At 42.3% G+C, this 10,810-nt stretch overlaps 1 protein-coding gene across 1 annotated transcript; it reads left to right on the forward strand.

Moving 5' to 3' along the window:
• The first annotated feature begins 672 nt into the window (after nucleotides 1-672).
• Nucleotides 673-10,616, forward strand: LOC110979989 (uridylate-specific endoribonuclease A-like). The gene is made up of 7 exons (XM_022236218.2): nucleotides 673-858; nucleotides 1,186-1,314; nucleotides 1,873-1,986; nucleotides 2,105-2,261; nucleotides 2,950-3,149; nucleotides 3,430-3,650; nucleotides 5,045-10,616. The coding sequence occupies exons 1-7, from the start codon at nucleotides 810-812 to the stop codon at nucleotides 5,267-5,269; spliced, it is 1,095 nt and encodes a 364-aa protein (XP_022091910.2). The 5' UTR covers nucleotides 673-809; the 3' UTR covers nucleotides 5,270-10,616.
• Nucleotides 10,617-10,810: the final 194 nt, after the last annotated feature.

Here is a 10,810-nt window from a genome sequence, read left to right on the forward strand (position 1 = left end):
GTGTGTTGTGTTATCAATTGGCCTTAGTTCTTGCTCGTCAGTTTTTTTATGTCCAAATGAAAAGAAAATGCAGAGAGAAATGACACATCGGGAAGCAGGTGTAGGACACGGGTTGAATAGCTGTATACGCATGCGTAATCCAAAACCTATTTTGGATCCACCCAAGTCGTTCGGCGCGATCTGGCTCTCCAGTCTGAACCGGATGTAAACAGTGAAGTGTAAGCTAGGCCATTTTCAATACATGCCGTTTGTTCAACAGAGGGGCTTCACTTGAATGTACTTCAGAGATTTGTGTGGAAAACTTTTTTGTGGGAAAAAACTTGTGTGAGATGGTAACGTTAGTTTTAGAAGTCCGGTCAACTCTTGGAAGATATCAGAGAATGTTGCGTGCTGAAAAAATGTCTTACATTCCAACGACAGCCAGCTAACGGCATCATCATGCTCCATGACTAGCTGTGCAAAAGTTAATGGAGGAACTTTATCAGCACCAGTGACGTGGAACAAAACTGACTCCCATATGGTGACTTTTCACGTGACTCGCACGAGAACACTTTCCACCAAATCCTAATCTTGGTGTCTTATGTCATTGGCCGATTAACTGTCTCTGTCAATCGGACCAACGGGCAAATCTGTTTGCAGACGGGTTTTTTCCCTCTTTAAAAAGAGGACTTAGCTATAATCGGAGACAGAAGACTCACCAAGCAGCACAGATACGACTGTGTGACCACACCGGCACCCGAAACATTTAAACTTGAAAAGTGGGTCTTCAACGGAACTCTCTGGAAGCACGATCGACGACGCCTATCACTATGAAGTTCTTCATTTTGATTTCGGTGTTATTCTTTGCTTCTACGACAGGTATGCATTATATACATTACACAAAATACACTATGCTGAGTGCGTTTACTTTGTGCGTTTGTTTTTACAATGTCGTCATTTCTTCAAAAACTTCGTCATAAATTGAACAAAAGCATAACTGTTTGAAAGCCAGTGAGTTTATTGCACATAACCATTGTATTAGGTTGTGGAATGTGCATAATATTATCCCTTTGTGCCATTTGCCGCATCAAAAACGTCGTCGTCACGGTCCATGATTGAACACAATGCATTGTTTCAGCTCAGCCAATTACAATGTAAGCTAAACCGACAGAAAGACAAGCGCTGAGATGTCTCGCTTTCCTGCAGGTGCGAGCGGTGCCTCTTGCTATGGTCGATGCGACGATCCTTTCAACAGTGTTTTCAGCTGTCAATGCAATTTGGCCTGTTCCATATACGGCGACTGTTGCAACGACTACGCTCTCCATTGTATGCTTGGTGAGATGCAATTTGTTCAGCCAACATGATCTTGTAAAGGACTTCACTGATATAGGCGTCGCAAGAGGGAGGTAGTTTATAGGGGGGTTCATCCCCCCAAGAATATTGAAAAAAAAAGAAGGAAAGGAAATCAAGAAATGGGGGCGAGAGGTTGAATCGGGGAATACAAAATAACCACCAATTTACTCGAAAAACCTCAAAATGAACCTCCTTCCACTGTTAATGGTTCATGAGTTTGTTGTGGGTGTATTGCCCACGCCTCTCAGAACCCCCCCCCCCGGGAATTGCGTACCTACAAATCCTGGTGACGCCCATGATCACCACGTTTGTATGATTATGATTTCACCAGTGCTGGACTACAATCAGAACGTTTCGCGTCATTTCCTACTCATGTCGTAAAGTCATTAGCGTATATGACATCGTCATGTCAGACACAAAATGATAGGCTGACCCACTTTTTACAGACTACATGGTACTGTCAAGGAAAATATACTGATTAACATGCAGATGGTAACCCGTTTATATGGTTTTTATTTGAATGGAACAAAAACAATGCAGGTTCTTGTCAGGGCCGCTGTGATAACAGTTTTGATTCAAGTCAGCCCTGCCAGTGTAACGCAGCCTGCAACACATACGACGACTGCTGCAGCGACTATGACCTCCAGTGCGCAGGTCAGTTCTATCTACAGCACGAAATATTGAAATAGGGGATGGATTTTGGGGGGCTTCCCACTGATAATGTCTGCAGAATGACGTACTTGGCATTGATGTCAGCATCATTTTGTTCCAGGCAATCCAGGCGTCCCAGGTGCGCCTACCAACATGGACGAGTTCGCCAATGCCGTGTGGAACGCAGACGTAAACCGCCTAGCAGACTCCGATTTTTTGCTCAACTTTGGTAACTACATTAGTAACTCCAATGACCAGCGGGACCTTTCGCTCAGGCCGTACGTATTTCTGTGCCAGCTAGGGCGTTTTCTTTGGTGTTCGGTAACTCATATTTCAAACAAGTCAGGGAAGCCCAACCATACAGTGTAATTCGATATACCCAGCAAGACATGGGACGGAGGGGTACCCCCCTTACAATGTCCAATCCTGTGCACACTGTTGTTCAACACATCCCCTAGAGTCTGTAAGGAATTCCTGAGAATTCGATCAAACAATGACCAACTCAAAGGTGGTGGTGGTGGTGGGGGGTGCTCTAGTCTCTATTCCATATCTTGCTTCATATGTAATTCGACAACCAGAATTAGAAGCCATTACTGCGGTGGTGCAATGCTCGTGGACAGGTGATACGCGCGCGTTACATGCCTCTTCGACCAATAGGATGTCGTGATTTGCCAATTGCACGCGCGCCTCAAGCTGAAGAATGTGCGTGTGAAGATAAGCTATTTGCTATTTTGTACTCATACTCAGGCACAATCGCAGTGGTGAGCCTGGGTTCTGTCTTTGTCCAGTATCCAAAACTAAGAATTAGTCACAAAGTCTCAAGTTTTCAATTCGTGAGGCAGACCAGAACCAAGAATAACGTATGAAAGAAACCTATTGTTTATGTGACATGTCAATAGTGGATGGCCCCTACTTATGCATTATTTTAATCATTAATTTTTTGGGGGGAACGTCTCTTTTGTGTAGGCTGTTTTCGTCTGTGAACACAGCCTTTCTCCAGGGCGAGACATACAAGACGATGGTTGCCCTGTTCGATAACTACATCACGTCTGTGGGTCAGACCGAGATCACTACGGCAACGGAGCGAGCTGAGCAAGACGCCTTTATGGACGCCATGTTTGAGACGGAAGTCATGAATATAGCGTACGAGTACGTGAGATACTTAGGTAAGCATTGCGTTTCTGGCTCAAAAACTAGGCAAACCAAACTGTAAAAATTACCTTGGCTGCCCCTACTATATACATGAAGACACTTTCGTTTGTAACATGACGATTGGACCAATTGAGCATCAATTTGTACAAAGCCAATCTGAAAGAATTCGCAAACCATAATTTGTTTTTCAGAGTGTATTGCGCCCATTTACCTTCCTGCTTGAGAAGTGCTTCAATGCGATTGTAACTAACTTAAAACAATTGGTGGTAGTCAAATGAATTCCATTGGTTACAGGTTATTACTCGAGCCTTGCCGAGTACAAGGATTTTGTGCGCGGACTGCTCTTCACGCCCTACACCCGCAAAGCCACCAGTGATACCTCGGGCTTCGAGCATGTCTTCGCCGGCGAGTGGTCGAGCACTACGTCGGTGTCCGGTTTCCACAACTGGGTGCGCATGTACCAACTGGAGCAGGAAGGGGTCATGAACTACTACGGATATATGAATATTCAAGAGGTAGGTGCACTGTGAAAACTCAATTTCAGTTTGGAATGTAAAGCAAACACTTTTTGACAACACATTTTTGTCCATCGCAAGTCCCTGCGAGTCCTCGTGTGTAAGTCCATCACAAATCCATCACAAATCACTCAGTTAATTCACAAGCTTAAATGAACTGTTCATTGTTCACCCTATGACTGACCTTGTGACGGGACCTGTGATGGACATGAAAATACGACGGAAACTTCAAATTCTCTTTCTGAAAACAGTATAAAGAATTAATAGGCACCACATCATGAAATAAGAAATCATGACAAACTACTGTGGTAAGATAGGGCCCAAATCATACACAGAATCAACTAAATATTACTTTGATTCGATTACGCTGCCCCGTGATAACTACAAGGATGAAGTGCACCCGCCTTAATAGACGAGCTTTATTCTTATTTGCTCTTGACCCGTCATTTCGGACGAAAAAAATAGCCTTTCACGTCACAAAAACTAAGCTCTCCTCTTAATTAAAACATATTAACTTATTATCGTGTTATTAACTTTCGGCCTGGACTTAGAAACACGTGCTCGGTTCCCATGAGTTGAACAGGTTCTGAATGGCAGAGGGATTATTAAATGACAAAGTAAAGAAGTTCATTGGATGCAATTTTGCCATCACTGGCATTGATGTAGGTAACACAGGTTACTATAAACAGTCTAATAAGGGAATTAATATGTGCTTGGTCGGTCTTAAACGTTACCACCCAAGGACACATTTTATTTATTTCCATTTGGCCCTAATAAACACTTTTTTGTTAGAGAGTCAAAAGAAGTCAATATGTGATGGATTTCCAACAATTTTGTTCAAGCATTTTACTTTCATTTTCCTGAACAGCCCCGTCCATTTTATGGTATTTTCCTTGTGCAAGTTGTACAAAATAATCTCCTTATATGGACTTGGCGCGCGGGTGGCGAACCGCGTGCACACAGACTCAGTCTTGACCAATCAGAATCGATTAAACTGTTTCATATCCAGGTGCCGGCGCGTGGTTCACTGAGCAGGCATTATCACTTCTCAGCGGGCATCATCAATGTTAATACACGGCCAAGTTGCACGTTGTTAAATAGGGAGACTGTCTTAGGTATTTATGAGTATCTGTTTAATGGGTGTAGGCCTAACTCATGCCTATCATGCCGAAGCTGGTCATGTTGGACTATAGCATGCATCTGCCATGATATTTCGATAGGAAGAGTGTTCATGTTTTGAAATGCCAACGGAAAATTAAGCAACAAGTAATTAAGCATTCAACTTTCAAGAGGTCGCTGCGCCCGTCGGTGTTAAAAAGTAAAACATTTTTCCCTTCAGTTAACATACGCCCAAAACACCCGTAAAGTTGCCATTGTTTCCTTTCCAACCTCAGCCTCGACAAATCCTGTACCAGTTCGAATGGGAGGGGCGAGTCAAGCCCATTACCTCCATCATGTACGGGGTCAGCCCTGAGTTCGAGGTGGCCATTTTCTCTGCTTGCTTCCTGACCAATCGCAACGCCGTGTGCCCAATGACCATCAACGGCGGCAGTGCGTCGGTGCAAACGTGGGACAAGGACGGGCAAGACGTCTTTGGATCGGCCTACTTCGTCGCGTAGGTTCCACAGGTTCTGCGTGCATGGAGCTGGGCAGATCAGAAAAGTTGTCATTTGGGGCAACCGGAGGAAGCTGTAATTAATAATACATGTGCTTATGCTTGTCCATCATGCATGTTTGGTCCAATGCACGCTCCAATCTGAAGTTACGTAATTTTTACAACGTTGTTTTAATTGCAGTTTTCAAGGTTAATTTTAGAATGAAATTATAAGTAAGAGAGATTAACCATCATCAGCACGGAACACCAGTCCCGTAGTTAGAAAACCTGTAACCCGTCTTAATCAGGATCAACCAGACCTCCGAAACGCAACGTCAACATAAGATGATTCTATGTCACAATTTTCATAGAATAAGCCCACTTATATAAATTAACTAAAAATAAAGGAAATATCCCTGGATTGCGCTTCTCGGACACGTCTATACTAAATAAAACATTACATCTTGGATACGAGGTGGATAGCCACGATGGTACAGGGCACCAATTATGTGTTCTGTGTAGGGGACATTTATACACATTTATACAGATTAGTAGGTTGGTTTGCGGATTTCGTGACGTCATGACGATGTCTTTCAAAATGACGAAAAATTTCGTTTCTTACACCAAACAAGCTCCTATCTATCAAATTGGGCAAGATTCGCCTCCGTGATCCTCCTTCCCGATGCTTTGAACCAGACGTTCTTGTCGAAGAGGTTTGGGATGAGGGAGTCGGCTAGCGTCGTAGCTCGCCTGGCTCTTTCAAGCGCCTCGGGACCAAAAACAACGCCCTCTGCTTGATCCAACGTTAAATCGTCCAGATCATAGATCCTAAAATTATCTGGTATTATATTGTCAGGATAACATTGAGGTTTTTGTTAGCGTAACCTACGGCCAACATTTCGTTCGATACCACGCATTAACAGACTTGCAACTTATGCATGATCGGACCCCGTCTTTCAAGTAACTTCAGATTTTCACAGCGTTTGTCATCGTTCAAGACACCGTCATCGTGACGTAGTATATCACGTGTCCCAACTCGTTTGCTATGTTTGCTCTGGGAAACTACTGCGAACCAACGTCGAGATACGCTACTACCCTTCTTGTGAGGGCAGTTCTCCCACGTGGGTTGAGACGCTGTAGTCAAATGTCCTCAAATTAATCAAATGCAAAACATGTCCACATCACAGGGTTATAAAAAAAGGAAACGGGTATCTGAAGTCACTGGCATCATAGCTATCAAGAGTTGGTAGTTGCTTTTCGACGCTTACTGAGATTTGGAATGTTGGAATCTGGACAGTCCGACAGCCGATAAAATTGGATTCTTTGTATTGTGCTTCCATTTCTTGAAGCCGGGAGAAAAGGGTCTTTAACATAATCAAGGGACGATATCAAAACCAATGAATAATCTGAGTATTTTACCAGTTCAATGACTGCAAGTGAAGAGTGTAGTGTAAATTGTAGGGGCACGACAAGTTACGAGCACGATGTGCGCTGCACACCCAATCAAACAAGGATCCAGGAAATGAATTCTTCTTAGAATCACTTTTTGTGTATCTCTGTACTCTTCTTCCATGTATGAAGACTGTTTGACATCTTTTTTGAGTTACGTGAACTGAACGGTGCCTTTTTTCAAACATTAAAAATTTACCAAGCATTTCTGGACAAGTGAGGGCGCTTTTGCTTTGGTGTAAATCCAGGAAGACATGCATGGACCAGGTTGCATGTTTTCATGTTCAAATTGTGAACCCCAAATTTGCTATCTGGGAACATTTCTGTGAAAAAGATTTTTGGTGGATTATTGCCATATACTTACACAGCAATGAATTGCCAAAGAAAATAAAATCTGACATAGCAGTGGTTAAAAAATCTAGAAATTTCCTGTGCACAAATCAGTGCAACATTGAGATTCAGTGCCTTGGATGACATCATTGTTCTGTTCATGAATATGCAAATATGCATCAGCATTTAAACCAAACTAGCGTTAAAATATGGGTTAAAACGGTAAAACAAAATTTAAAATAAGGTTAATTGAAACCCAAAGATGCAATTTAACAGTTGATACAGGAGACATGTTAACAGTTTTGAATTGTGAGGGGGAAACCAAGAGAGTCAATGCATCGAGAGAGTGCAACAGTTTTGATACATTTATTGCAATAATGCTTGATAGAGCTTAACGGTTTCCTTCATTTTACGGATAGACACGGATCGTTACAATGTCATTATATTCAGCCAATGGAGAACAACACGAATCAGCATCTACATAAATTTATTAACAGAACCATCTTGTTGAACAATCAAAAATACCCCAGCAGACAAAGCCAGGCCGAATGCCATTTGCTGATTTGCATATTATCCGTCTTACGCAGAAGCACCCCCAATCGTTTAAAGGAGCCGTACTGGTTGGGAGTGTTAGATTTGTTGGTAGCGACGCCCACGTAACACGTGCATTTCATAGTCGTTGTGAACCAGCGAAGTGAACTGCCTGCCAGAGGAGCCTCTGTTACTAGGCAAGTTTCGCCCTCTCGGTCCAGCTGCGGGGCTCATTAGACAAGATTTGGTTAACACCAAACACTAGGTAGGGACTGGAAGTCAAGAGAGTGACTAAAATGAATTTAAATTAAAAATACGTCATCATGCAAGTCTCCTCTATTTTTTCCTTCTCAATAAATCTCCTCCTCTGGGTGTGAAGGTTAGTTTCCTCCATTTTCCCTTCCAAAAATATTTTCCTGTAACCATGACGGTTTGCCCCCTCTTAATTCTCTTCTTAAAATCCTCCTCGGTGTGTTAGATAGTCTTCGCTATAATTGCTTCTTCAAAATATCCTCCTAGGTAGTGAGGGTAGTCTACTCAATCATTTGCCCTCCAATAGCCATGATGACTTGGCTCCTTTAATTTTCCCTTCAAAAATTTTCCTCCTGAGCGTAATGTTTAGTTTCTCATATTTTTTCGTTCTAAAATTATCCTCTTAGGCCTGAAGGTTGGTCTCTTCCACTTTCCCCTCTAAAAATATCCTCCTAAACATTGTTTTTGTTTGCATGGATCCGTCGAAACAAGTCTTGGTAGGCCTTCATTTTTTTTATATAGCCCATTTAATGGGCTCCCTCTCCTTAACCACTTGTGCCCTTTCATGCCGGGATGGACTGAATCACTTTCCTAACTTGGCATACTCTTTCCTTGACAGTTTAAACCTTTTGCACTCCGTGTCAGTAGTTTACAACCTTTTGCATATCATACGGTATGTCTTTAGCTGAGTAGGACTATGGCTGTATCCAATAGCCTAAGCAAACATCTCTCAAATAAAAAACAGTAACTGTCTGTAATGTTCCACAAGAAGCCACTTTTTCATATCAAGACGTCAGCAGTCCATATAGAGTGCTAAGCAGTCCACTCCTTAACATTTTTAATAATTATTTTGTTATGAAGTAGCAAAATCACTCAGATTTGGAGTTATAATCTCATATCGTACTGCCAGTTTCCCCAAAAGTACAGGTCACTGCACATACCACCAACAAAAAGCTGTGCAGTGCAGCGCGCAATAGAGAGATCCCTAGTGCAGGATTACCTGTCAACATTGCATGTCATAGTATTGTAGTACTCTTGAACGTTTAGCAGGCATGCAGTACCCATCTACCTAACTATGTATAGTAGTTAGCTGCTTTTGTCGCAGGGGTCTTTGTAGTACAAAACGTCTACTCTTTTGTATCCCTGTGGAAAAACACTTCTTGTCCGGTTTACTGATAAACACGAGGTGATCGAACAAATGTATAGGTTTGATGCACCATCTGTTAATGCAGAATAACAGAGTGTAATCTACATTGCTAAGGCCGAAACTACGAACTGTTGGACCCGTGTGTTGCACCATTGTGACCCAGATCGCCAAAAACAAAATGAAAAATAAACAAAACCAACATCAAAACAGAAGAATATTGTGACAAAGTATCATGACAGCTCATATCTCTTCTAAGCTACAACGCTTCATTTACATTCAAAACAGGTAAACCTCATTGTACCTCTGCACATGTCTTTATAAGTCCAAATAGCAGCCTTCTACAGCAGCCATTGCAGAATGAATAACTCATACCTGGTCTTTTTTGTTCAAATTTAATTTAAGTTTAACATCAATAACTGGTGTGACGGCGATCTGTACGTAGAGCAGTGTGCATCACCAAACATCATTGCAATTGACTGATTCAAAGTGTTCCAATAAACAAAACAAAATTATCCAGTGTTGGTAACAGATGATCCTACGCTATGGCTGTAAATCATGAACCATGAACCCCAAACTGTGGTTGATGGGATCTCATGGCACCAACTCATTCACACACGAGTATACTGGCAATGTCACGTCCCGACTCAAGGTCACACCGCCTGGTTAATCATGTAAAAAGAAACCTCATTGTTGACTTCGGCACGCAATGTATTGTGCAAAGTTACACTCGTTCTACGGAACGGCACTCAGTAGTCTCTGGATGAAGAAATGGACGCCATTTTTTGGCTCCTACTGTTTTCAGCACAGTAAGACGCACGACTGTGTCTCATTCATAGACACAAAGTGCTAAATCATGATGACAGATGCATTGTCAAAAATTTTAACGTCTGTCATTGGAAGATCTAGCTGTACTGCTGACGTCGTGTGTACGGGGCACAGTTTCATCTCTGTTAATTGTGTATTGAATGGTATAGAAGTAGTTCATGGGTCTCGAGCGGGATCAAGAGAGTGCGCAATTATCCGAGAAAAGGAGGCTCCTTCCTTCACTTTGCTGGCACACAAACGACTAAGAAATGAGTTACAATGCCTTATAAATGCACTTCGGTTACCCCGACTTTCGAAGTCACGTAACTTTGTTGCAATCGCCAAGATGTTATCTGGTCTATCAGGCATGGTCATAACATGAATGTGGTATCATTCAATATAAAAGTTGTAGGCCTGATTGAAAATAGTTCAATAAATTTTGACCTCCGGTTACTTGTTTTTTGATACCTGCTGAAATTTGTAAAGCATGCCCAGCTTGACACCCAGGTTTACGCTAGTAGAGGGTTTCAGGTTAATATCCAAACCTCTTTGGAAGCTGTTGACCGTTGTCTTGAACTAAGTTTTTTTATGCATTCAAAATGTGCCTGAACTCTGACCCTCCATTAATCCCGGAAGCAAAGGTCGTGAGATTTCGACCCCCCATCACGTACGTTCACCCAGCTCTGTCGGTGTGTCAGTTTAGTTAACACGTGAGCTACAGTATAGGGAGGCGCATGGCCGTGCGAAGTTAACTTTTAATCGTGATATCGTGAAATAGAGATGTCTACTTTCTATGGGCCCCGAGTTGGACAAAGAGAGGGCAAAATTTTCCCAGCTGGTTCACAAACGAGGCGTTTTTGCAACAAAAATAATTAGTCTCGACCAACATGGCTCTTTTCAACCAATGAAGGGGTGCTTCTGCTCAAGGTGGATAGAGATGAACAATACAGACATTTCTTAGACCATGGAGAAATAAAACACATTTCTCCATGCTTAGACTAAGATAAATAAATAGAGATGCATGCATTTCTATTGGATATAGTGATTTCTCTG

Source organism: Acanthaster planci, linkage group LG18 (genome assembly GCF_054643075.1).
Source record: "Acanthaster planci isolate LZ-2023a linkage group LG18, COTS_SCS, whole genome shotgun sequence".
Lineage (NCBI taxonomy): Eukaryota > Metazoa > Echinodermata > Asteroidea > Valvatida > Acanthasteridae > Acanthaster > Acanthaster planci.

Bases quoted from the DNA above. Each gene is read 5' to 3' on its own strand.
- LOC110979989 (XM_022236218.2), top strand. From the start codon at position 810: ATGAAGTTCTTCATTTTGATTTCGGTGTTATTCTTTGCTTCTACGACA. The intron at 859-1,185 runs GTATGCATTATA...GCTTTCCTGCAG, and splicing joins ATTCTTTGCTTCTACGACAG to GTGCGAGCGGTGCCTCTTGC. The intron at 2,262-2,949 runs GTACGTATTTCT...TCTTTTGTGTAG, and splicing joins CGGGACCTTTCGCTCAGGCC to GCTGTTTTCGTCTGTGAACA.